Here is a 27,471-nt window from a genome sequence, read left to right on the forward strand (position 1 = left end):
TTTTAAGTCATGCTTAGATGGGTAAGACGTGCAAAAAAAAGTGCCATAATTTTTTTTAGTGTAAAATAAGTACGTTACATTGGTCACTTCTAAAAGTATGACTTATTCCGGGACTAAGAGAATAAAAATAATTTATTGAATAATTTTCCAATTTAAGACAACAGAAGGGAAATTAAAAACAAATACCTTTCAGGCATTATATATTTTTTAGAGGTAGACCTGCAACGTTTTGAGAATTCCTGGTTAATGTTCTGTCTTTAGCCAGTGAATAGTAGTTACTAAAATTTTTCAAAATTTAAAACCACAGACAAAAACTGAGCCCTATGACCAAATTATTGTCCTCGTGTTCTTCATGCAATCCATTAAAACAATGACATGATCATCGACATGGTATAAACATTATTCCTTATCTTTTTAACATTACGCGTTTCTAAGATAAATAAGATCAACAAAGATAGCCGAATATGTACATGCAATATTGTCCATCCTGACTCTTAAATCAATCACCTAATAATCATGAAATTAACTTGACAGAAAAAATAAGATTCTCAAAATATGTTTCAAAGTTATTTCAAAGTTTAAGGATTTAAGATCATGATGAACACTGCATGATAAAAACCAGCTTACCTCTTCTATTTCGGACATAGTGAGTTTCTAACATATATCAATATCAAAAAGAATTTCTTCCCATCAAATCAATCACCTTTAAATCAAAGATTAAGAATTTACAGGAGAATAACAAGACTCTAAAAAAAAACCTGCTACATCTCTCCCTTGATCACTCTGTTATGTCCAAACATAGCTTGGCCTCATCCCAGGGGCCATTGATCTCGAACTTGTATTCATGGATTCTAATCAGCCAGTAGGGACATACGAGCATGATGAACACCTGAAGACACCCAAAAACCAGGAAAAGCAAACGATGGAGGGGAAAGATCAAGCCTAGTGCCAAGCCCATCAACAAAAAAGAGCAGACAAGGTGAGCTCTAAAAGAGAATTTCTTGATGCAATAGGTCACTAGAGGACCAAACAAGAAGATCTGCAGAGAGAAGAGCATCAAAGCAAAGACATGAACTCTGGAAGGGAGACGAGAAGCTATGAGCACTGAAGCAACAATGGAGGCATTCAAAGATATGTTACCGGCCAACGTTGGATTATTAAGCCCTCCTGGCGGCCTAATTGTTGAACCAGAATAATCATGAAGAAAGAGATGAACAACCAGGAGAGAAACAGTCAAGGCCCAGATGGAATCCGAGCTTATAGATCGAGTCAGAGTGTAGTAAATTGGAGATAGAACGTATAAACCCGAGATGAAGAATAAAATTTTGAAAAAATACTTGGACAGCAAGGAAAATGTGAAACTGCTCCCTGTTAGAAGAAGAACAACGAAACCCAGGCAAAGAACACAAGAATCTAGTAAGAGGAGAGAATTTTCGCTGATGGATGAGGAAAGAGTGTAAGTCCAGATCGAAACTATGATGGCTACGATTGAGATGTACTGGGAAATTGAGACTGAATCGAGAATGACTTGTGTCAGCTCCCGTTTTACCACGTTGGCGTTCATGACCATGTCTTTGAGGAAACCCTCGTCGGTGTGGTTGTCATCGTATCCTGGTTGCATTCCCCCGTAGGCAATCTTCCTCCATTTCTGCGGAGGTTGAATAGTTTTCGGCTCTGTAGACTCCATTCTTGAGAAATTGATCCAAGAGTTGTTGAATTCATTCATGTACAAGGAATTTCTCTAGACCCAGATTGCCGTAATTCGATCCAAGGGTGGGAGTTTGAAATCCAGATGGGAAATTGGGATCTAAAGAACGGCTGACATCAAATCCTGCGCGACTATAAAATAGAGAATGTATAAAGGATCGAAACTTACCAGGAAGAAGGGATTCGACCCCTGCGACGTTGAATCTGTACAGGTTCTTTGGAGCTCTCCTGAAGCGATCGGAGGGGAGAGCCTACATATTAGTTGTATCTTATTAGTCCAAAAAATAAATTTATTATAATATAGTGATGTATGAACCTATGAATGTATGATATGCTGTATTTGATGAATCCGGCTACTTTTACGGTTGTGTCATGCAACAGTATTATGATATATGAACTGACTGTCCCGACTATGAAAATTGAAAATGCATCTTATCGTTTAATAAAATATAGGATGGAAGAATTAGTTGTAAGAATTGATGTAGTATAAATGCATCATGAGTTGTGTTGTGAGTTAAATGAACAAGAACATATAAAAATGAATTTAATTATTTATGATAAAGGTAACAAGCTATCTTATCCATCCGTCCAATGCACTGTTTCATAGAGGTGATGCAAACTAGGGTTTGGAAATTTAGGTCCGAGGACTGAACTGGAACCGTAGGTCCTCCATTTGAGGGTGGACCCGTTGGTTTCTATTGAGCCTAGTGTACCCGCCATACCTTTGACCATATGTAGGCACCCCCTTGATGCAGTTCTTCATTCAAAGGCGGGCTTCACAAATCCATTAAAACCAATTTCTCAAGTAAAAGTTTCTTACTTCTCTATTCAGCCTGATAGTTCTCCATGAAGAAAGGGAGGTCCGGAGGGAGAAAGATCTAGAGAGGGAGATTGAGAGGGGGGAAAGAAGGGAAGGTAGGGAAGGTCGTGCAGTGCGGAGCGAATTTTCGCACGCACAAAAGGGCATGTGAAATGTGCGGTGCAGTTTCGTGCGGAAATTTGCACCGCACAGAGCACTAATTCGCACAATCCGTGGGACGCCGCCCTGATGGCGCACGCCATCGAAGATCGTCGATGACGTCATCCGTGCCCCCCCCCCCGCTGTCGTTGAAGCTCGGATAAAATTGCTCACTTATCGCTTTCGTTTTCGTCGCTCTCTCGCTCTCTCGTGTTTTATGTTTTCCCGTCTCATCGTTGTGTTTGGTCGCATTCGCGACGCGCCCGTACTTCCTTCGTCGTCGTCATAGGGAGGGATCCTTAGTCATGTTTGGATCCCTTCCCTTATGCCCTTCCTTCTTGTTACCTTCTTTCTTTATTTTCAATTTACCCCCTTTTCATTTTGTAATGAGGGGGGCCCAATCTATAAGGGCCCCCCTTAATGGACCCTTTCTTCCCTTTGTTGACCCAATTGGGGGCCCAGTGACCTCTCCCCTTTATAAGGGAAGAGGGGGGCGCCCTAATCCTTAGACCAGGAAGAAATCATAAGGTATTGAGTTTCTGTTCTTGGTCTCACCTTGAGAGAAAGAAAGAGGGGAAAAGAGGATGAACGAGGAGAAGAAGCGTGGGAGGTTGGAGAGGAAGTGGATTCTCGGGAACGAAGAAGTCCCGTCCTCAACGTGGCTTGAATTATCTCGCCCGACCCTCCCCTTCGTCGGCGTAGGAGTAGCACCTCTAGTCTCATCAGTCGGGCGTCATTGCCTGGCGACGAGTCAACCATGATCCTGCACATGCGGCTGTCAAATTGCGTGAATTGGTGGCGCCTCTGACCTCGTCGAGGCCAACCCACGGTGGTCATCCTTGAGGCTACAACTTCGGCAGCCTAGAACCCCGCGTGGCAAGTTTGGCGATGTGGTTCCTTGGCGAGGCTTCTGCCACCGCTCGGCCCCGTCCAGAAATGCTCGCCAGACGATAATCGTCAGACGATCCACCCTCGACCGATTGGTTCAAGCGGACCCACCCCCCCTATCTGGTCGAGGAAGATTGCCACTCGGTGAGTCAACTCTCCGTTGCTCTGACGGGTCTCAGCCATCTTTCCAGGCGAAGTCGACTAACCGACCCGGGAACCCCTCGCCCAGCCCGGTGGAGCTGTTCAAGTGTTAACGCATTTCCCTGTTTGGGTGTGTGCCAAATCCAACGGTTACGCCACCGGTGCTGACAGAGCCACGTACCCAATCGCTGATGTATTGTTGTTGCTTGAGCCTACCTCGGACATTGTCCCGTGTCGGCATACCTGAGGTCGTGCCCACTCGGGACGACAGGGTTCTGAAGGTTTACCTGCACCTATCCCTTCCCCTCAACTGCTCCAGCATCGAAGCTAGTTGAGCCACCGTAGCTCTCCAGCATCTCTCCGCCCCACCCGTTCCGAATTGCCGCTGACCGTCAACGATACTGTACGATGAGCCACCATCGACGAGGTACGCCATCCTCTCCCGTTGCTCGTTCCTTAACCTTTTGCAGTATATTTTCGTCTCGACTCCACCGCGCTTGAGCTAGGTCGGTGAGAGAGACAAATTGAGAGAACTATGACTCTGTGAGTGTCTTACCGATACGGACGAGTACGTCCGTTACGTGAAAGCCCTACGGATAGAATCCGTTCGACCGTAGACGCCTTCGTCACTCCGACAAGGTTTGAGAGGCCACCGTCGCTGTCACCCGGCGACCCTTCCAAGCTTGGAGCTCGGCACCTCCCTTGAGTCAGAGCCTACACGTACGACATATAGGACATTCATACTTGCATTGTAGTTACATCGACCGTTAAGGTTACCCGTCGAACGACGACACCGTCGACGTTCAATACCATCATCCCTTATTGGCACCAAGCCATCATCCTAGACGACGTCCTAGACGGGTGTCGACCGGACGACATCCTAGACGACGTCTGACATCACGCCCCCTCTAGCCGTTCCCGTGGAGGCAAAGGTCGGCGAGCCGCCGGCGCCAGAGATGCTCGCCGGCAGCCTGTCAACAAGCCTGTTCTGGTAAAGATGGAAGCTTTCGAGCAGCGGGAGGTGGAAGAAAGTTGCTGGCCAGTTGGTCTGGGATGGCGCCAGGGAGTCGGTTCCCGTAGAGCTCGATTGCGGCAACGGAGGAGAGCCCTGCGAGGGCGGTGGGGACCAGCCCATTGAGGTCGTTCTGGGCGAGGTCGAGCTGCTCGAGCCTACGGAGCCGCCCCAAGGAAGCGGGGAGGGGGGGCGGTCATCAGCGAGAGAGGCCGGCAGGGTGGCGAGAGGCAGGGAGTGTGGGGGCAGCGGCGGGGAGGAAGCGAGCAGCCGGAGGAGGGGCAAGGCAGCGGCGGGGAGGGGGCACGGGAGGGGGGGGAGGAGGGCGGGGCGACAGCGGGGAGGGGACGCGGGCGGCGGGGGGAGGAGGGCGGGGCGGCAGCGGGGAGGGGGCGCGGGCGGCCGGGGGAGGAGAGCGGGGCGGCGGCGGGGAGGGGCACCTTCAAATATTTCGCACAGTCGCACATAACTACACTGCACATACCCTTGTGCGGTGTGCAGTGCAGTGTGCGAAATTTGCACTGCACCGCACAAATGCACGAAAAATAATATCTTGCACATTTGGACCTTTCCTGAGGGAAGGGAGGCAAAGGGGTATTCATTGCCGGCGGTTTTAAAGCTCAATATGTGGATATTCAACATAATTTTTTTACTTTTTTGACATTGACTGGACAACCTGACCAGAACTGACTGTAACTGGAAACTTTAGGTAAAGTTTATTGGAGTTTCCCAGACAAAACCATCAAAATCTAATGCTAATCATTGGAGTTGTGTTGTTTGCTGCCTCGGCCAATTCCGCAGCACCATCCCACACATAATCAGGAATAATCTAGGCAACCCAAAAAATTTATCAATTTATAATCAAGACTGAAGAATAAGAATGATAAATCGAGAATCTAGGGCATACCTTGAGCACAGATAGGTTAAACGAAGGTATTGGAAAGCTTGAAAGACATGTGCACTAACTCAAGTGATAAATGGGTAATCTAGGAAATGTATTAGGCGCGGATTTGAACAGGAAGCGAAGATTCCTGCAAGTTTTAGTTTGGAAGTCTCTAAGTTTACACGTAGACGAGTGTCATCAAGCAAAGTCTCTAAACTCCATAATGTGGCATGTTAAAACAAGTGAGCACAGATGTAAGACATGTACAACGTAAGAGGAAGATGTGGACATATTGGATCAGATCTACAGCGTAAGAGGCAAAAAATTTGGCGGAAAAACACAAATCCCGAGCTGAGATACACAAATTTTGAAACTCAAATGCCACGGAAACCACAACGGGAACCGAATCCGTAGAGCAAGACAACAACACTGAAAATATGAACAAGAAGACGATAACCGATGGAAAAAAGGCAGCTCGAGATCTACAGAATCAATAACCTTCGGCGGAACTTCAGATCTAGCTACAAATTAAAAGAACATAAACAAGATCAAATCTTACTGTGAAGACAAGATGCGACCGGCCTCGACGTCATCGATGGTGGATCTGAGAGATGTAGAATGAATGGTATTTAGTCATCTGTCATCAGTCATCTGTCTCAGATGACGGATGACGAAGATGACTGATGACGTTTATGGATGACGGAAATGTGAAGAAATATGATATATATAAAGCATTGGTGGATGGGTATGACCTCGAGCATGGAACACCAACTAGGATGGGGACAACAACCATCGGGGTCGTGAACAATGACAGGGATGAAGACCACCAAGGAGGGAAAGTTAGACCACTGAAGATGACTTTCGACCATGGGGATGACGACCACTAAGTATACCGATCGCTGACCACGATGGCGACAACACTGAGAACATCGACGAAGAGCTGGCCACAGATGTGCGCCTCGTCCCTGCCACCATGCTCAGGTAGAAAGTGTCTAGCATTTGTATTATTTGGCAGTGACAGAATTGTCGGAGGACCTCATTGGAGCTTTCCCTCATCCTCTCTTGATCACGCCTTTCCCTCTCCCTCGCCATGGTTTAGTCTACTTTGTCATCCATCTGTCCATCATCAGTTTCGTTTTCCGCAATGGATGACTGACAAAATGGGACTGATGACGTAGTTGTGACGATGACAAAACATAGACGGCCGATAAAATGTACGAATTGAAATGTTGTGGACGGATGACTAAACAGAAGTCCATTCAGGCCCGTTCCGTCTGTCCGAAAACATCATCATTCACTTGTCCAACAACTCTAGAGAGAACCGCGCCTTCGGCGCTTTTGCCTGAAGCACTTGCATGTTATTTATAGACAGAACTGGTGATGAGAGCCAATCTCATACACTCATACAGTCATAAACATTCCCTTCTGAATATTTATGTATTCCTATTATTCAACTTCGAGAGCAACCAGAGAATGTAAAAAATGATAATAAACTTTGCATTAGTTCTCAGTACTTCCCTATTTATCAGAAGTTTACTCTAACTGAATATTATTTTGTATATAGCTTTTTGCCCGAGAATAGTGAAATTTATGTCATGTTTCCCTCAATAGGGTAGCTTTGGGTTCTTTTCATACGTCATGTGCAGTTTGTGAAAATGGCAGGTATCCCATTAATTATAATATTTGATATACATGTTACAAGTAATTGTCTTTCCTATCATGAGAAGTTTAGGATTATCTTCAGTAGGTTTTTGGATGTAAACACCAACATGGTTCTGAGTTTATTTTTATTGACAAGGCAGTTGCATTGGGGCTGGGAAAAATCTTACGACTGGGAGGTGGCCTGATGCAGGACGGACGTCTAGACGTCGTGCTGTCGTCACCGAGTATGATGGCTTGGTGACTATAAATGATGATGTATCAGGAGACGGCGGTGTCGTCGTCCGATGGTACCCTGGCGGGTATGTAACTACGTGAATGTGAAATGCCCTATGTGTCGTACATGCAGGCCCCGACTCGAGGGAGGCGCCGAGCTCCTAGCTTGGACGGGTCGTCGTGTGACGGCAACGGGGGCCTGTCGAACCTTGTCGGAGTGACGAAGGCGTCTATGGCCGAACGGACTCAATCCGTAGGGCTCGCACGTAACAGACACTCACTAACATAGTTATCTCTCGTTTGTCCTCTCTCACATACCTAGCCCGAGCGCGGAGGAGACGGGACGAAAGAAATACTGCAAGGAATAACTAGATGAGCGATGGAGGGGACGACGTACCTCGTCGACGTGGCTCGTAATGCAGGGCTTCGTCTTCGTCGATGGCGTGTCGGAGCAGGTGGAGTGGGGGGACGCCGGAGGAGACTCGGCGGCTCGACGTGCAGCGGTAAGTGACGGAGCTTCTTGTAAAGGTCAGTCGTAGAGGACTCGGTCATAAGGGGGTCATTCGGAGCGGCCCGTCGGTGTTGCAGTCGGGTCGCGGCGAAACGTCTTGGAGCGGGGGTCGCAGACGACGGCGGGCGTCTAAGATGACCCGAACGGGCGTGGCGACGTCGCAAGAGTGGATGGAGGGCCTGCGCAGGCAACGGCGACTTTGGGCGGTCGGCGCGCGGGCGTGGCGCGCGGAGCGGTGCGGCTGGTTGCAGGTGACGGGGGGTCAGCGGCAGCGGTGCGTGGACTGGCGCGCGGCGAGGCGCGCGGCGCAGCAGCGCGAGCGAGAGCGCTCGGCGCAGCGAGGCGCACGGCACGGCGTGGGCGGCGTGGACGAGAGCACGCGGCGCGGCCGACGCGACGCGGCGGCGAGGGCGCAGCCGGGCGATGGCCGCGGGCGGCGGCGGAGCGGCGGCGGCGGTCGCGCGGGCGAGGCGCGGCGCGGCGGCGGCGGCGGTCGCGCACGCGAGGCGCGGCGGACAGCGGCCGCGGTCGGCGGCGGTGGCCGCGCGGACGGGCTGCACGGCGGCGAGACGTCGTGGACGCGGCGGCGCGTTCGTGAACGCTCGGGCGTGACGGCCCGAGCGGTGGCGGCGGCGGGCGGTCCTTCTTTCCTCCCCCTTCGTTCTTCCTCCCTTCTTCTTCTTGCCTTCTTCTTCCTCTCCTCTTCTTCCTTCTCTTTCTGTTCTTCTCAAACGAGGAAGGTGAGACCTGCGTTCTGTTCGACAAAATGCCACAATAAAAAAAACAGGTCTAAAGCATTAGGGCACCCACCCTTTCCATTATAATGGGGGGAAAGATGGGCCCTAATGGGCCAAACGGGATCCCTTTGGGGAGCCCTTATAAATGAGCTCCCTCATTACAAAACAAAGAAGAAAAACATATGACAAAGGGAAATTAAGGGGAAATGAAGGAGGAAGAAGCAAAGGGGGGGGGGGGGGATTAGAGAGAGAGGCCTATCCTCCCTAGATGGCAAAATGACGAACGGACGAACAACATCGCGGACGCGACGAAACACGATGAAAACAGGATGGACGAAACGGAAAAGACAAAACGCAGGTGGGAGGGAGACGAGAAAACAGAGCGATGCAACTTCACCCCGTCGTCGGCATCAATGGCGTGCGGCGCGGATGACGTCGATGGCGACCTTTGATGGCGTGCGCCATCATGGCCGTAACAGAGTGAAAACGAGAAGAATACAGAGGTTTTTTGCTCATTTTTCTATTTCTTCTACCCATATTATATACACTATGGATTACAAACATTTAACAATGGTTGGAATATCCTTCGAAGAAGGGCAGCATGTGGCCCTCACGTGCTGTGTAGTAATTCTGTAACACCTCCCCTCATTCCTACCTTGAATACCAGGGCTTCATGTTGGTTTCTTTGAAGAGCTTTGGTGAGTATGTCAGCCAATTTTTGCTTAGTATGGATGTAACAAAGTCAATGACTTGGGACTTAATTTTGTCTTCAATAAAGTGGTGGTTAATCTCCACGTGTTGAATAGGATCATGCGCCAAGCTGATAGTAGATTGGTTGCCGCAATGGAGGATGGTAGGTTGTAATGGTGAGAAACCCGACTCATGGAGGATGCCGCGAATCCAAAGTGCTTCACAAATGCCCTTGCTAAGAGCTCAGAACTCGGCTTCAGTACTGGATAAGGACATGATGGGCTGCTTCTTACTATGCCATGTGACTAAGTTGCAGCGCAGGAGAGAGCAGTACCCAATTGTAGACTTGCGATCAACTTGAGAGCCAGCATATTCAGAGTCAGTATAAAGTTTGAGATGCAAGGGCATGCCTTGATAAAAATGAGGCTAAGCCCAATGGTTCCCTTTGAGTAATGTAGAATCCGGTAGGCAGCCTTCAAATGAGATATTTTAAGATGATGCATAAACTGGCTAAGAACATTTACATCATAAGAAATGTAGGGTCATATAGGAGCTAGATAAATTAGTTTGACAATGAGACACTTATAAGTCAGAGAATCAGTATCAATTTCATTATTGTTTTGTTTAAGTTTGAGATTGGCTTCCATTGGGGTAGACATTTGTTGGCAGTGCAAATAGCCAGTATGATCAAGACACAACTTGATGAATGGCCAACCTCAATGCCTAAGAAGTATTTGAGGAGGCCTAGAATTTTAATGTTGAATTGATCGCTGAGTTGCTGACTTAAATGTCTACAATAAGAATAAAAAAGGATTCTGGATTCAATCGATGAGCGAAAAGGGTGTGATCCCCATCTGATTATTGATACTTAATGTGTTTCATGGCCTGGGTAAACTGTTCAAACAATGCACGAGGAGACTTTTTGAGTCCATGGAGGGCCTTATGAAGGCGACTCCACTTTTCGTTCAAGTATCTTCATGTAAACTTCCTCATTGAGATGACCATGTAGAAATCTATTTTTTACATCAAACTGTTGAAGGTCCCATTCCTGATTAGCTTCTAAGGAAATTAGGATCCGTGTGTTGTTAATTTTTTCCACAGGTGCAAATGTTTTGGTATAATCAACACCATGTTTTTTTCATAGCCTTGGGAAACTAACTCTGCTTTGTAGCATCCTAATTGGCTGTCAGCATGAGTACGTAACAGTGTAGATGTAATGATAATCAATAGGGCATTTACCTTGAGGTGGATTAGTTAGTTCCCATGTTTGGTTAACATATAACGCTGCCATTTCAGCATTGATAGCTGCCTTCCAAGGTGGTTGAGAAAGTGCCTCCTAAACAGTTCTGGGAATTTTTATTTTCTGCAGATTCATTAAGAATATTTTTAACCCATGAGATGCATTCTGTAAGTGAGAATATAGCTCAACAGAAAAGGAGTGGTGATGATGCTAGTGGGGATGCTAGCTGCTTGTGAGCAGACATTGAAACAAGCGGTAGCGTTAGGGCTTCTCCATGAAAAATATTTTTTGATCTGGTGATTTTGGGGCCACTACGATAGTTCCATCTCCGATACCATATTCCAAGAAAAGTATATGGTTCTTTCCGTTTTTACTCTTAGGTATGTGTAATGATTTTTTATCCTTTGATAATAGAAAGTCAATATTGGAGATGAAATGAAAATATTTAATGATGGCGAGGATGCCAACACATCACCGTCCAACGTGTCGGCACGGTCAACTGGAGTCAACACAAAGTCAACTGAAGTCAACACACCACGATCAACCGACGTCAACACCAAAGTCAACACGCCGCAACCGTCAACGAGCACGTCTCCACCCGCGCACGTCCCTATGCGCGTCATGACACAACGCCAGAGGCAGATCCACAACTGCCCTTTGGCGTGACACGGCGCACGTCTTTTCTTTAATTTATCGTCATTTTCTCTTTCCTCCAAGGCCTATATATAGACCATTGTTTTCAAGAAACATTTAGGCAGTCATAATTTCAAGAATTGAGTTTTGTTTAACTCTTCTTGGAGGACTGCCCAGCCTCCCCTATCCCTCGTAACCCTAGCCGTCGCCGTCGCCGCCGCCGCCGCCTCGCGACGTCGGCCTTCCATCCTCTCTCCTTCCGCTCTCGCCATCCTCTCTCTCTCTTACTCTCTCTCTTTGTCTCTCTCCCTCTCACCCTCTCTCTCGCCCAAGGCCGCCCAGGCAGCCCTGCCAGGGCCGCCCAGGCCGCCCCAACCAAGGCCGCCCAGGCAGCCCCGCTAGGGCCGCCTAGGCCACCCCACCCAAGGCCGCCAGGGCTGTCGCTGGCCGCCAGGGCCGCCACTGGCCGCCCCCCCGGGACGCTGCGTGCCTGTCATCCATGCTTCAAACACCCTCGAAGCTTCATACAGCGGGGCATACCGTTTAGGTTTCGGGGCGCTGCCCCGAAACGCATAGTTGACCCCCCCCCCAACTGACCGCACAGTTGGATCCGCGACACCTTGTCGTAGCGCACGTCAGTCGTCCCGCCAACGACGCCCAAGCCCAAGCACGCCGGCCTTTGAGCAACCAGGCAGAGTCTCAACCAGGGCTATTCAACGCCCGGAACGTCCAGATCCTATCGTCCAGTGGGCCTCACAACGTCCGGATTCGTCCAGCCGCGTCACGATCAGAATTTCCCGCATCCTCTTCACGCACTACGGTGCAGAGGTACGCCAGAAATCTCTGGTGTCGAAGTGTTCTCCGTTGAGTATTTTCTCGAGAAGTTTCCACCGTCGTCAGACTTAGATGTGGTTTGGATTTTCTACCTCTTCTCTCTTCTTCTCGAGTGCTTCTTCGCGACGTGAATTCGTCATATTGATTTCGGTGCTTGGCATCGTCGCGGTGGGGGAAGACAGTACTCCCGCCCTCGATAAGGGTCGGAGCTGCACCACCAGATTTTCATCGGTTTTAAAGTCCGAATCCGACCGTGTGATTTCTGTGGCTGTTTTATCCCTCAAATATCCGCTCCATCCTTAGCCGTCCACCTTCTCGTAGTCAGCCCATCTATCCCGTCGTCCCGTCCTTCGTCATCTATCCCATAGTCGTACACCCCGTAGTAGTCCTATGTCATTTAATATATAAATGCATATATATCAATTATATACATATACATACATAAATACACACATGTATATTTGTGTATATGTATACATATCTATATGTATGTACATGTATTTTTGAGAGAGGAAAATTCATAATTTGTTGTGTCAATAAAAGCACATCTGATTCTCCAGTACATGATATTACTTTACATAGTTTATCTTCTTTTAAGTTCATTCCTGAGCAGCTAAACGTGTATAACAGCATTCATGGAGCTGGATTAAGTGAGAGAGAAAGATAAAGATAGAGCTGAGACAGTAATTCTCAAGAGCAGGGATCGAGGATTCGAACTGATCGTTCAAATGTTTGATCGGATCAGGCATTCAAACAGTCAAATCCAAACCTCAATCAGACCCAGTTAAAATTCGATTCGAACCCGAGCTTCACATCATGTTTGGATCGATTTTTTCAAACTGGCCCAATATTTGGATCGATTTTTTCAAACTGGCCCAATATTTGGATCAATTATCAGATTTGATTTGATTTGAACATTTTGTTCGAATCAAATCAAATCAAATGTTCAAATCTGAAAACAAAAGACTATAAATTTTTGTATTGCTCTTCCCGCCGACCTGGCAAGTCTGGATTCGTGGAGTTCAAATATTGTGTTTGTGAAGTTTGTGGATTCGAATATTCTTCTTAGAGCTTGACAGGACATGAATAATTTGAGAGCCTCTTCTGCATTATGCATTGGGAAATGTGCATCATACTATGTCATTGTCGTCACAATCACCCAACTCATTTGTATGAAAGTCTTATGAGATACTCTAGTTGATGCTAAATGAGAATAGTATTGTCGCCCAACTCATTCCATATGAATATCATCATCTCAGGTGATGATAAATCAATGTCATGGAAGATAATTTGGTGGTTTCATTCACCAATGAAGACTGAAAAATCTAAGATTCCCATGGAAGATCATTAATGGGTTCAATTCTGTAATTAATAAAAAATTTAATACATGGTTTAAATTTTAATCCTAAATGAAATGTAAGAGTTAAATATTGAATATAGCAGTGTTGAAAGTTTGAAAAAGAATGTTGTGTTTTTTTGCAATCAGAAATTTCTTCTTGTGCACACATACATAAACCATCCAAATAAACTCATTATACGTTTCCATATTTCTGACATCTGGATATCTATGAGAAAAAGCAAAAAAATGAGTATCTATTCCTCCAACAGCTGTTTTTCCTTGATTATCTTGGTTTCCTTTTGATGCACCATCCATAGTTTACCTTTTTTCTTGGGGTTTGTCTTGAAGGGATAAGGACAGTTGAATGTTTCTAATGTGTATGTCATGGATGTGTATTCTAGTTTAATAAGCCATGTAATTTTATGTAATTTTTGTTGTAATAAGTTTGACCCAACCCATCATTTTCTGGATTACAAACTCAGCCCTTAACAAAATTTTATATCAGCTTGTTTAGTTTCGTCCACGCTTTCCCATTGTAATAGCTGACCCAATAACTTTTTTAGAACTGAAATTGTTTCTTCAAGTTGTCAGATGAGATAATCTGCAGCTCTGTATCCTGAGATGGATGAATTTCACAACACCTTTGTCTCTGCCTTGTGTCTCTCTCTCTCCCCCAATCCCTATTTTGTCTCTAACACATTAGTAGTGCCCTACGCAGGCAGCTTGTCTCTGCGGGCGGTCGGCCTGCATGGGCAGCGATTTGTGCGGGCGACTTGCCTGCACGGGTGACTTGCCTGTGTGGGCGGCAGTCTCGCGAAGAGGGGCAGCGGTGGCAATGACGAGCGGCGGTGGCGGCGACCTTAGAAGGGAGAGAGTTAGGGCAAATCTTCTAAGAAGAATAAAACTTCAATTCTTGAAAATAGATTCACCAAGTGTATCGTGCAAAATTGGCCTACATATAGGCCTTGGAGGAAAGAGAAAATACGAGAAATAAGATAAAATAGACGATGTGTTATTGTGTCACGTCAAATGGCAGTTTTGGATCTGGCGCTGACGACGTGTCATGATGCTTGACGTGTTGTGTGTAAGTGGAGACGCGTCTGATGCCGGCGCATTGACTTGATCGTTATTAAGGTGGTTCTGCAGTTGATGTTGGCGATGAGTCAGGATGCGGGACATCTCGAATGATAGTGGCGTCGCATCCAAAGATGGTGCGTTGACGTCGTCGCCACCAATTTTAGTATTTAAAGAAGAGACCAATTCTAGTAAGGTATGCACAAAAGTCACACCCCCCTCCCCCCCCCCAGCAAGGCCATCATGAATAGGAACAAGCATGGAGCACAACTTTTTTTGGAGGCATCTCGAGAAGTTTCATTGTGCTATACATTATGAGTTGAAGGGGTTACCAAAGAGAAAGTAATAAGTTGCTGAGCTATTATTTGGTGGACCGCACAATATGAAGGACCCCCGATGAATTGTGATATCCCTAAAGCTACTAAAGTGGAGCTTAGGCAGCTCGTATGTGATGGAAATATATGTGGCCAACAAGCTAATCACACACTCCACATCTTGTTCTGTGTTCATTGATACAACATATTCATTATAGTGCATGTGTGATGCTCATAATGAAGTCCGTGAATACATGATTGGACTTAGTGAATTATGATGATATTGTGTTCTAAACATTCTTAATTCAAAGTATACAGATAGAATAGCACTATCTAGCCTCACTCATAGTGTTATTCTATCCGGATACTTTGATGTCCTTAGTGTGGAGACACTAAGGATAGATAGTGGGTGCTCTTTAGTGGAAAGAGTTCATTGAATTGATCCACACAAATCCCTGAATGGTACTATACTGAATGGTCAATCACACATTCCACATCTCGTTCCATATTTATTAATAGAACATATTCTTTATAGTGCACGTGTGATGCGTATAATGAAGTTCATGAATACATGATCGGACTTAGTGAATTATGGTGAGATCGTAATACGGAGATCACTAGTCTTTAAGCATGTGTTCTAAACATTCCTATCCTAAGGATACGCGAGAAGGACATCGAAGTATCCGGATAGAATAACACTATCTAGCCTCACTCATATGATGAGTATGGCCGGTCCCGTAGCCATTAGTGTGGTGACACTAGGGATAGATAGTGGGTGCTCTTTAGTGGAAAGAGTTCACTGAATTGATCCGTACGAATCCCTGAATGGTATTATACCAAACTGTCAATCAGGTCGATTCACGTCACGGTTGTGTAAGTGGTCCTTAGACCTAAGACACCAAACACGTCTTATGGACGGATAGTTGTACTTTGGCTATGGCTAACGAGTCTCTAATCATGGGATTCTAAACTGTCTTAGTTAGAGTACATCAAGAAGTTCAAGAAGGAGATTAAGTGGTCAAGATGGGATTGTTCACCATCAGTATAAGAGGTGACAGCTCAAGGAAGATGATGCGATGAAGTCCTTAGCCAAGGTAGTGAAAATATCAAAGAAGAGTTCTTCGATGATTTTCGAATGCATTAGTACTAAGTCGAATGATCGATTAGGGTTTGATAGTTGACCATACCCTATGTCGTCCAAGGAGCATCAAGTGGATGAGGGATTATACATACACGGTAACTGATGACGAACATGTTCCATGAAGTGAGTCGATACACACTCCTTTGTATCTTCTAGAACATGAGGTGTAGCTTGCACCCCACGAGTTGGAGACTCGACCTATCGATTGGGTTAACTCGTTAATATATATATGATGATATAGTTAATTAATTTGGAAGGCCAATAAAGGTTATCGGGCCGCTAGAGTCGTTAACTAGACTGATACATGGGCCTAGAAGGTCACACACAAATGGTCTTTTGGACATTGAAAGATATACTTAAGTTTTGGGCTTTTTAAAGAAAAATACCCACTTAGTATAAATAGGGGAAGGCCTTGAACGAAATTCACGCAGGCCAGAATTGTTTAGGGGCCTTCCCCTTCTTCTCCACTCTTCTCACACCACTCTCCATGCCCAATGCGATCGGAACGGCGTAATGACGACGATGGAAGAGATTCAACATGCCAAGGATCGTGTGGATATATCTAGAGGCTGCACAAGTGAGCAGCTCAACTCGTCTTACTCTGGGATTCAAGAAATCACAGATGCAATCCATGGAAAGGTTCATTGACTCAATAGTGTTAATGATGTTGTTCGATTCGCGAAAGTCTTTCGCTGTGTATCATTTTAATTTCTTCATACAGATCTAGGCCTCTAGAATCCAACAGTATGCATTGAGGATCTACCATGGAGCGTAGCAGACAGCGAGGGTTTTGTGAGACGGTCTCAGTTCTACACACATTTTGACATGCATATTACAAGTTTGAGAGTAGCGAAGGAGTCATTAACGGAAGCATATTGCAAAATGAAGAATCAATTAACCTAGGAACTCACAAATGTCGACCAGATCTTCCTAACTATGGACGCATGGACATCAGAGAATGATATTGAACTAATTGACATCACCGTGCATTGGATTGATGCTAAGTGGAAGTTGAGGAACTGGCTATTATCTATTCGAGAACTAGCCCACGACCATTATGGGGAGAAAATTAGAGAAGCCATCATGTCAGTGCTTGAAGAATTCAAGCTCATGGCTAAGGTATATCGCATACCATTACTTGAAAGATTCTTTTATGCATTGTAATATTTTTTCTTGTGTCACAAGTCATTGAGATTACGACTGATAATGCTTCATGCAATGGTAGAATGATCAGAGTATTGGCAGACAAAGTAGTGGATATGAATCCATGCATCACACATGCCTGTCATGTTCCATGTTTTGCACACATCATTAACCTAGTCGTCCAAGCGTTAGAGACATGATAACGATGGCAAGAGGGTCTCGAGCAAAGCTAAAAATTATCGGGAGATATGTGCAACCCTTGGGATTCCAAATTGTAACCAATTCCCGTCAACATGCCAGCAAGGTGGAATTCCACCCACGACATGTCAGAAGTAGTGGTGGAGAAGAGACATGCCTTGTTCACCATGACCCTCCTCCACATTGCTAATGACTAGTGGGGATGTGCTCACCAACTTCGTAAATATTTTGAAGCCATTTGCAGAGGCCACACACTCATCCACCAGGACGACCATGTTGACAATACCTTTCGTTGTTGGTGTCATTACATTGTTGAATGCCCACTTAGAAAGATCACCCCTGTACTTCAAAAACTGTACTGGGAGAATGACAGAAGTGACACGTGTTTCGGTCTTGGCCACTATCAACAAAATAGTGACAAAGTTGTCAAAGTATACATTTATACTAATCCACAACATAGTCGTAAATGGTGCCTCTATGTAGTACCCAATAGTTAATTAGCATCCACGAATCCATTACAACACCCAGTCATCTTGAGCTATGTGCGCCATATGCTGAAAACAATGGCAAAATGAGGAACTGATAGTCCATGCTAAATTGGTAGGAAAAAAGCATTTCCGACGCCAAGCCTCTCCATTGATATTTTTCTCACAAGGATTGAAGCTCTACATGATGCATGATTCAGAACATGGGTATACATGTTCTAGGAATGAGTTGGACACCTACATTTCTGCTTCTTTCTGCCTTACAATAGACACATTCTCATGGTAGAAGGAAACTGGCGAATGACAGTTCCCTCGATTGGCGAAGATAGTGAGATAGTTTGTATCAGTTTCACCAACCTCCGCCCAAGTAGAGAGATTGTTCTCTATTGGTCGGGCCGTCGTCACACACAACAGGCACAATCTGAATGTGGAAAACATCGAGCTATTGATAACTATGAAGTGTTGGTTGCGGCCATACAAAACCAAGCAGACGAAGCGGAACAATACCACTAAAGAAGATTTATGGAATGACACTTCCACTATCACGGTAAACTACCAAATCTGTGTAATGAATTTCTATCTTTTTAAAGATGATTAATTCATCTCATTCTTGGAGATTTCTATCATTAATTGGAAGGAGCGTGGAGCAAGGGAACCACATAGAAGAATAGGGTTGGCTGATTACTAGGGAATGTTTTATGAATGAAAAATATAATAACCCTTTGCCGAGCTGAACAAAATTTTTGTCCTCATTCGTACTATCATTAATTGGAGAGTTTCCTTATATGCATATTGTTCATCTATCGTGACGTTGCCTCCATGTGACATCCTCTCATTTGGTCCCCTCACGTCATCATGTCTGGTCACGACACATGGTCTAGTCAACGCACGATACAGACGCGATCTTGACTGAGGACGTCACCGGTCCATGTGGACGACAATGCCGCCGCCATGTGACATCCTTTTACTTGATCCTGTCGTGTCGTCTCGTCCGATCATGGCAGGTCATCTTTTGGTCACGACACATCCTCTCGCTCTTGACTGGGGACGTCACCTGTCCACGCGGCCGGCGACATCGCTGCCATGTGACGTTCTCTCATTCGGTCCCATCACGTCATCTCGTCCAGTCCCATCACGTCATCTCATCCTATCACGACATGTCATCTCGTCTGGTCACGACACATTGTCCAGTCGTGGCATGTTGTCTTGACCGGGGATGTCACCCATCCGCATGGCCGGCGACATTGCTGCCATGTGACGTCCTCTTACTCGATCCCGTCACGTCATCTCGTCCGGTCACGATACATCGTCCTGTCTGGTCATGACAGGTCGTCTCGTCTTGTCACGACACGTTGTCTCGGTCTTGACTGGGGATGTCACCCATCTGCATGGCCAGTACTGTCGCCGCCATAGAACGTCCTCTCATTCAGTCCCATCACGTCGTCTTGTCGGGTCACGGCACGTCGTATTGTTTGCACATGGTAATGGCATTGTCCCGTCAGCGCATGATACTGACTTGGCCTTGACCGAGGACATCTTACATCTGCATGGCCAGCAACGTCGCCGTCATGTGACATCATATCATTGGAGATAATTTACATAATATGGCTAACCTATAATGCTTATATCCAAACTTATGCCCATGTATTTCAAAATAATTAATCATATTTTATGTACCTCATTATATTTGATTTTTTGAAAGTAAGAGCTCCCTCATACTGTCTTCTTCAAAAAATAATACCAAATTCTGCATTTATATTTTATTGCCAAATTGTTTGATTTGTTCGAACTGTTCGAACAAATGTTTGATCGAACAAAGTTAATTGATCAAATATTTTTTTCGAACTCGATCTAACTTTTTATTCGTTCAAAATATTTGAGCTGTTTGGATCAAATCTCCAATTGATCATTCGAAACACGCGAGCTGGATTTGAACGATCCAAACCTATTCGAACCCCGATCCTTACTCAAGAGAAAGCTGTTTTCTCTTTTTTTTTTCTCTCTCTCTCTCTCTCTCTCCCTCTCTCTAGCTCTCTCTCTATTTCTCTTTCTCTTTTATTTCTCTCTCTCTCTCTCACTGTTTCTATCTATCTCTCTTCTTTCTCACACTCTCCCCATCTCTCTTATTCTCACTCACCTCCTCTCTCTCTCCATTTTAATATCTCCCACTCTCTCTCACTCTCTCTACCTCTCTACCTCTCTCTCACACTCTCTATCTCTCTCTCTCGTTTTTACTCTCTCTATCTCGCTCTCTTAATCTCTCCGTGTCTCTTTCTCACTCTCTCTATCTCTCTCTCGTTCTCACTCTCCTATATCTCCATCTCTGTTTCTTACTCTCTCTCTATGTTTCACTCTTTCTATCTCTATATATCTCTTTCGTTCTAACTGTCTCTACCTTTATATCTCTCTCTCTCTCTCTCTCTCTCTTTCTCTCTTTCGTTCTCACTCTCTCCATCTCTATCTCGTTCTCACTCTCACTCTCTCCCTCTCTCTATCTCTCTCTCTCTCTCTCTTGTTCTCTCTCTCTCTCTCTCTCTCTCTGTCTCTCGTTCTCACTCTCTATCTCTCTCTCTCTCTGTCTCTCGTTCTCACTCTCTATCTCTCTCTCTCTCTCGTTTTCACTCTCTCACTCTCTCTGTCTCTCGTTCTCACTATGTCACTCCCTCTTTGTCTTTCTTAATTTCTATCCCTCTCTTTCTAATTCGCTGTACCTCTCTTTCTTAATCTCTCTCTCATTCTCACGCTCTCTATCTCTCTCGTTCTCACTTTCTCACTCTCCTTATCTGTCTTTCTTATTCTCTCTCTATCTCTCATTCGCACTCTCTCTCTCGTTCTCACTCTCTCACTCTCCTTATCTCTCTTTCTTGTTCTCTCTCTATCTCTCATTCGCACTCTCTCTCTCGTTCTCACTCTCTCACTCTCCTTATCTCTCTTTCTTATTCTCTCTCTATCTCTCATTCTCTCTCTCTATGTCTTTATCTCTCTCTCTCTTTCTCACTCTTCATGTTTCTCTCTCGTTATCTCTCTTTCTTAAGATCTCCCTTTCTCTCTATCTCTTTCTTAATATATATAAATACATATATCTCATTTTGTTTCCTATTGTATACTTGATCCAGGTATGATCAAAAGGGGGATAGGATAGACGGCAAGAGAAAAAGTGAGAGGGGGACAAACATATGGAGGTGTCTCTTTCTAACTAGTCTCTCTCTCTCTAACCTTTTTCCGTGAGATTAAAGGTAAGCCATCTCCATAAATGCTCAACCTTAAATTAAAGTCTTAGGGGAAGAAACTAAAACTATGTCCGGTGACGTTATCATGGCATCATCCGCCGCCACCTACCCACAGAATCACCTACCCGAGGGCCGAGGTTCAAATTGATACACTCATCTTCACGATTGACGTCTCCAATCATGCCAACTATGAAGATTTCCTCTTATCATGCCAACAATTGATACACTCTCTCTCTATCTCTTATCTATTTCTCTCTCTCCTCCTCTCTCTTTCTCTCTCTTCAAATGTGCATTAACACACTCCGTCAAGTTAAGAAGGGAGAGAGAAAGAGAGGACAAATACGGCTTCCTCTTTTCTCTGTCTCTGTCTGCCTATCTGTCTCTCTCTGTCTTCTTCTCTCTCACACACAAATCTCTACTCTGTCTCTTCTCACCAGCTTTGTTCTTGGCCAACTGTACATCGAAGAGAGAGAAAGTTAGAGAGAGAGATCTCGATGGTTGGTAGGGGTGAAATATCTTGACCAAATATCAAGTTGGTAAATCCGTATGTTTATTTCCTCTCTCTTCCCTTTTATTCTTGCAGCAGATTTGCCTTGACCCGATCGAGATTCTTAAAGAGAGAGAGAGAGTATGGTTGGTGGGGGTGTAAAGAAGCCTTTTTTGACCAAATATCAATTGGGTTAATTCATGTGCTTATTTCATTCCCTTCTTATTCGTGAAGCAGACTTACCTTGACCCAATCGAGATTCATAGAATGAGAGAGAGAGAAAAGGGTGTTTAAGTGATAGAAAGAAAGAGAGAGTATGAGAGAGAAACAGAGAGAGAAAGAGATATAGCAAGAGAGAGAATGAGAGAGAAAGAGAGAGAGAGAGAAGCAAAAGAATAGTTGGTGGTGTTAAGACAAGTATATCCGATACGCACAGGTCGGTACTTGGTAGTCCTGTGGGTCGATGAGGGGCGGTTTGATGACGTCACTCCCAGATTGAGTACACCTTCCTCCCCTAAACGTGTACAAAAAATGGCATCCATCAATTAACGACTGCCCCCCTCTTTCAAAAACTTAAACTAACAGTCATTATAGCTTTTAAATATCTGTAAATGTACATTCTACCTGCCCCTGGACAAGAACAATAACTTAAATAATTTTCTTCCTAGGGGAGTTTGGAAATATTGTACCAGTCACGTGAGAAGACCGCCTGTTGACTTATAGTCCAACTTTCTGACGGTCAAATATCGGTGTCGGTTAACTAAAATTGTGCGTCGGTGCTGCGGACCAGACCACGTGTGACAGTCCAACTACACATGATTTATTAAATGAATATTGATTTATAATTCCAGTTGAGTGGATGTGGACGGAATAGTGGCCATGAGGAAAATAAAAAATAGATTTCCACGTCATTCTTTCTGTATTTAATTATTCATATTAGAACCGTGAATCCGATAAGAGTGCTGGCGGGTCCTCTTGCGGATCGGATCCGATAGGTCGCGATGGTGGGCCCCGGCAACCAACAAACCCTCCAAGGGTTAATCGAACGGCAGCCACGGAGTAAAACGAAAGGTCAGAGTCATTCACCAACACCAGGAGCAATCTCAGCCGTCGATGCTTATCTCGTCGAAGATCGGACGGTGGAGAATGAATTTCGTGACTGATCTGAGCCAGATCGGGGGGGGGTCTCGTCGCCAGCTTTGTCTACAAATACCAGGCGAGTGCTTCAGAAGAAAGCGCTGAAGGGGCAGTTCTCTCTCTACATCTCTCAGATCCACCGTCGCGGACGTCGAGGCCGGTCGCATCTCCCCTTCTCGGTAAGATTCGTCCCTGTTTCTGTTCTTTTATTTTGTAGCTAGATCTGAAGTTCCGCCGGAGGTTATTGATTCTGTAGATCTCGAGCTGCCTTCTTTGAATCTGTTATCGTCTTCTTGTTCATATTTTCCGAGTTATTCTCTTGCTCAGCGGATTCGTTTCCCGTTGTGGTGTCTGTGACCTTTGAGTTTCGAGATTGGTGAATCTCAGGTTGAGATTTGTGAATCTCTTTTCGTTTGTCGGTGGAAATGTACGGAATGGTTGGATCTTTCTCGGTCAGGTTTTTTTTGCCTCTTACGCTGTAGATCTGATCCGACATGTCCAGATCTCCGTCGACAGGTCTTAGATCTGTGCTTACTTCTTGTAATAACATACCGCGGTATGTAGTTTCCTTCTTCGTATGCCGACACTCGTCGACGCGGAAGCTCAGCGACTTCCAAACTAAAACTCGCAGGAATCTTCGCTTCGTGTTCAGATCCGCGCCTAATACATTTCCTAGATCACCGATCTATCATTTGAGCTAGTGCACAGATCTTCTGAGCTGTCCAATTCCTTCTTCGTTTCACTTAGATTCTCGATCTGTCAATCTTGTTCGTCTGTCTTGATTATAAAGATGGAGAAAATTTTCGAGTTACCTGGATTATTTCTAGATTCTTTGAGCTATGTTCGGTCGATGCAGATGGAGTGACGGATTGAAGGAATAATGATTATAGTTTCTTTGTTTTGTGATTTGCTTGCGCAGTCGAGCCATGGACACGTTCTTGTTCACGTCGGAGTCCGTGAACGAGGGGCACCCGGACAAGCTGTGCGACCAGATCTCGGACGCGGTGCTGGACGCGTGCCTGGCGCAGGACCCGGAGAGCAAGGTGGCGTGCGAGACGTGCACGAAGACGAACATGGTGATGGTGTTCGGGGAGATCACAACCAAGGCGGTGGTGGACTACGAGAAGATCGTGAGGGACACGTGTCGCGAGATCGGGTTCGTATCGGATGACGTGGGCCTGGACGCGGACCACTGCAAGGTCCTGGTCAACATCGAGCAGCAGAGCCCGGACATCGCCCAGGGCGTGCACGGGCACTTCACCCGGCGGCCTGAGGACATCGGCGCGGGCGACCAGGGCCACATGTTCGGGTACGCCACGGACGAGACCCCCGAGCTGATGCCCCTCAGCCACGTCCTAGCCACCAAGCTCGGCGCGCGGCTCACCGAGGTCCGCAAGAACGGCACCTGCCCCTGGCTCCGGCCCGACGGCAAGACCCAGGTCACGGTCGAGTACCAGAACGACGGTGGCGCCATGGTCCCCCTCCGCGTCCACACCGTCCTCATCTCCACCCAGCACGACGAGACCGTCACCAACGACGAGATCGCCGCCGACCTCAAGCAGCACGTCATTAAGCCCGTCATCCCCGACAAGTACCTGGACGAGAAGACCATCTTCCACCTCAACCCGTCCGGCCGCTTCGTCATCGGCGGGCCGCACGGTGACGCCGGGCTCACCGGCCGCAAGATCATCATCGACACCTACGGCGGCTGGGGCGCCCACGGCGGCGGCGCCTTCTCCGGCAAGGACCCCACCAAGGTAGACCGCAGCGGCGCCTACGTCGTCCGCCAGGCCGCCAAGAGCGTCGTCGCCTCCGGCCTCGCCCGCCGCTGCATTGTGCAGGTCTCCTACGCCATCGGCGTGCCCGAGCCGCTGTCCGTCTTCGTCGACTCCTATGGCACCGGCAAGATCCCAGACAAGGACATCCTGCAGATCGTCAAGGAGAATTTCGACTTCCGCCCCGGCATGATCACCATCAACCTCGACCTCAAGCGCGGCGGCCAGCGCTTCATCAAGACCGCCGCCTACGGCCACTTCGGCCGCGAGGACCCCGACTTCACCTGGGAGGTCGTCAAGCCCCTCTCCTGGGACAAGCCCCTCCCTGCCGCCTGATCATCCATCTCCTCCGGTCTCTGTTTTCCCTTCCCCCCTCCAAATTATGCCTTCATTACCTCGCCCCGTTCCACCGTATGATGTGTTTTGCCCTGTCCCCTAGTATAACTCTTTGATAATTGCTTGCTTGGTTTGATGGCGATGATAAATTCCCCTCCTCATCAGCAGAATTCTGTATCGTCTTCGTCATAGTCACCCAATCTCATCAGGTCCACTGCCGCCATCGTCCCTTGCCAGGTCGCGGATGGCGCCGACGAGGATGGCATAAACCTCGCGGCAGCGCGGGTCGCCGCGGTTCCCGGCGGCGAAGACATGGGTCCGGCCGCCGAGCTGCAGCCAGCTGATGCCGGGCTCCTTCTTCAGGCCCCGCCGCCGCATGCCCCCCCGCACCGCCGCCACCCCTCCCCACTCCCCCGCCCCGGCGTGCATGTTCGACAGCATCACCATCGCCCCGGCGTCATCCGCCACCCGCTCCGCCGCCGCGCCCAACGACTCCCCCCCCTGCGCCACGCACCCGCCCAGTAGCGTCCGCCACGCCACGCCATCCCACTCCACCGGCGCGTTGCGCATCAATTCCCCCGCCTCGGCCGCCCGGCCTGCCCTGCACAGCATTCCCACCACGCAGGTGTAGTGCTCTACGCCGGGTTCCACCCCGAATTCCCCCCGCATCCGGCCCAAGTACCCGAGGCCGAGCTCGGTCCGGCTGAGCGCCGCGCACGCCGTCAGCACCCCGGCGAACGTCGCCGCCGTGGGGGTTTCCGGCATGGCCTCGAACGTCCTCAGCGCCTCCGCGGCCAGCCCATGCTGAGCCAGCCCGGAGATGATGGCGTTCCAAGAGACCACGTCCCTGTCAGGCATTCCCTCGAACACCTTCTTCGCATCCTTGACGGCCCCTGCGCGGGACAGCATAACGATGGCCGCGTTCTGGACCAGCGGGCGAGCCCACAAGCCCCCCCTCAGCGCGCGGGCGGCGAACGCCTCCCCCTGGCGGAGCGCGGCCAAGCTCCCGCAGGCGCCCAGCGCCATGGCGAAGGTGACCTCGTTGGGGGCGACGGCGTCGTCCTCCATCTCCCGCCAGAGCCGGAAGGCCTCCTCGGGGAGCTCGTTCTGGACCATGGCGGCCATGGCGGAGCTCCAGGAGACGACGTTCCGCACGGGGAGGCAGCGGAGGGCGACCCGGGCGGCGGCGGCGTCGCCGGACTTGCCGAGCAGGTCGACGACGGCGTTGCCGACGAAGACGTCGCGGTCGAGGCCGCGGCGGAGGGCCTGGGCGCGGGCCTGGGCGCCGAGGCGGGGGAAGGGGGCGCGGGCGCAGAGGCCGAGGACGACGAGGAAGGTGACGCGGTCCCAGGCGTGGACGTAAGGGAGGATGAGGGAGAGGAGGGGGGCGGCGGCGGCGGGGCGGCCGGCGGCGGAGTAGGCGGCGATGAGGGAGTTGCAGGCGAAGAGGTTGGGCGGGGAGGAAGGAGAAGGGTTGGGGAGGGCGCGGGCGGCGGCGGAGAGGCCGGAGCAGGAGAGGTAGAAGCAGAGGAGGGCGTTGGCGGGGACGGGGAAGGCGGAGAGGCCGGACTTGAGGAGGAGGGAGTGGCAGAGGAGGCCGGCGGGGGGGGAGGGGGCGGCGGCGGCGGCGGAGAGGGCGGCGGAGAGGATGAACTCGTTGGGGCGGAGGTGGGGGAGGGAGAGGAGGCGGGGGAGGAGGAGGAGGGCGGCGGAGGGGTCGCCGCGGCGGAGGTGAGCGGCCATGAGGGAGGAGAAGGAGACGAGGTTGGGGAAGGGGAGGGAGAGGAAGAGGCGGAGGGAGAGGTCGGGGCGGGAGCAGCGCGAGTAGAGGTGGATGAGGGCGTTGGCGTGGGGGAGGGGGAGGGGGGGGCGCCGCCGGAGGATGGCGCCGTGGAGGGATTGACCGCCGCGGAGGTCGCCCGCCGCCGCCAGCGAGACCAGCGCCGCCATCGCCGCCGCCGCCGCCATTGCGCGCGTCTGCCGTCTGAAGGGAGCGGGTGATGGGTTTTCAAGTGTTTCGTTTCTACTCTTCTTCGTCTTCTTATTCATCCGGAGTCTGTGTTCCTCTCTCTTTTTTTTTCTCTCTCTTGCTCACTCTTCATCTTTCTTTCTTTGTCTATCTCTTTCCCTCACTCGCTCTCTCTCTCTCTCTGTGATTGTGTCTGTGTTTCTCCCTTTTTTTCCCTTATTCCATCTCTCTGCGCGTTTCTCCCTTTTTTTCCAGTAGTCCCTCTCTCTGTGTTTCTCCCTCTTTTTCCAGTAATTCCTCTCTCCGTGTTTCTCCCTCTTTCTCTCTCTCTGTCTCTGTCTCTGTCTCTGTCTGTCTGTCTGTCTCTCTGTCTGTCTCTCTCTCTCTCTCTCTCTCTCTCTCTCTCTCTCTCTCTCTCTCTCTCTCTCTCTCTCTCTCTCTCTCTCTCTCTCTCTCTCTGTCTCTCTCTCTCAATCTCTCTCTCTCTATCTCTCTCTCTGTCTCTCTCACTGTCTCTCTCTCTCTATCTCTCTCTCTGTCTCTCTCTCTGTCTCTCTCTCTCAATCTCTCTCTCTCTCTCTCTCTCTCTCTCTCTCTCTCTCTCTCTCTCTCTCTCTCTCTCTCTCTCTCTCTCTCTCTCTCTCTCTCTCTCTCTCTCTCTCTGTCTCTGTCTCTGTCTCTCTCTCTCTCTCTCTCTCTCTCTCTCTCTCTCTCTCTCTCTCTCTCTCTCTCTC

The 27,471-nt window shown here is 48.1% G+C and overlaps 3 protein-coding genes and 1 long non-coding RNA gene across 7 annotated transcripts; 2 read left to right on the top strand and 2 right to left on the bottom strand.

Moving 5' to 3' along the window:
• Window positions 1-680: 680 nt before the first annotated feature.
• SETH1 (phosphatidylinositolglycan synthase family protein) lies at window positions 681-8,395 on the bottom strand. Of its 4 annotated transcripts, XM_078579369.1 has the most exons (5): window positions 7,862-8,395; window positions 6,149-6,193; window positions 5,614-5,737; window positions 1,877-1,958; window positions 681-1,807 (listed from the first exon to the last, which is right to left on the bottom strand). In XM_078579369.1, the coding sequence occupies exon 5, from the start codon at window positions 1,724-1,726 to the stop codon at window positions 779-781; it is 948 nt and encodes a 315-aa protein (XP_078435495.1). In that variant the 5' UTR covers window positions 1,727-1,807; window positions 1,877-1,958; window positions 5,614-5,737; window positions 6,149-6,193; window positions 7,862-8,395; the 3' UTR covers window positions 681-778. The 4 variants fall into 4 exon arrangements, with proteins under 4 accessions (XP_078435495.1, XP_078435496.1, XP_078435498.1 ...); XM_078579370.1 differs by lacking the exon at window positions 6,149-6,193; XM_078579372.1 differs by lacking the exon at window positions 5,614-5,737.
• LOC144706430 (uncharacterized) lies at window positions 2,715-7,775 on the top strand. The gene is made up of 2 exons (XR_013582248.1): window positions 2,715-4,121; window positions 7,392-7,775. It is a non-coding gene; the product is annotated as an uncharacterized LOC144706430 (long non-coding RNA).
• A 15,131-nt stretch (window positions 8,396-23,526) lies between the features above and the next one.
• Window positions 23,527-27,168, bottom strand: LOC144706512 (pentatricopeptide repeat-containing protein At5g39680-like). The gene has a single exon (XM_078579503.1). The coding sequence runs from the start codon at window positions 26,815-26,817 to the stop codon at window positions 24,961-24,963; it is 1,857 nt and encodes a 618-aa protein (XP_078435629.1). The 5' UTR covers window positions 26,818-27,168; the 3' UTR covers window positions 23,527-24,960.
• LOC144706513 (S-adenosylmethionine synthase) lies at window positions 23,584-24,917 on the top strand. Its single transcript, XM_078579504.1, has one exon. It carries the CDS (start codon window positions 23,584-23,586, stop codon window positions 24,766-24,768), a length of 1,185 nt encoding a protein of 394 aa, XP_078435630.1. The 3' UTR covers window positions 24,769-24,917.
• Window positions 27,169-27,471: the final 303 nt, after the last annotated feature.

Source organism: Wolffia australiana, chromosome 8, assembly GCF_029677425.1.
Source record: "Wolffia australiana isolate 7733 chromosome 8, ASM2967742v1".
Lineage (NCBI taxonomy): Eukaryota > Viridiplantae > Streptophyta > Magnoliopsida > Alismatales > Araceae > Wolffia > Wolffia australiana.

Coding starts and splice junctions, on each gene's coding strand:
- LOC144706513 (XM_078579504.1), top strand. CDS start 23,584: ATGGACACGTTCTTGTTCACGTCGGAGTCCGTGAACGAGGGGCACCCG.
- SETH1 (XM_078579368.1), bottom strand. CDS start 1,726: ATGAATGAATTCAACAACTCTTGGATCAATTTCTCAAGAATGGAGTCT.
- LOC144706512 (XM_078579503.1), bottom strand. CDS start 26,817: ATGAATAAGAAGACGAAGAAGAGTAGAAACGAAACACTTGAAAACCCA.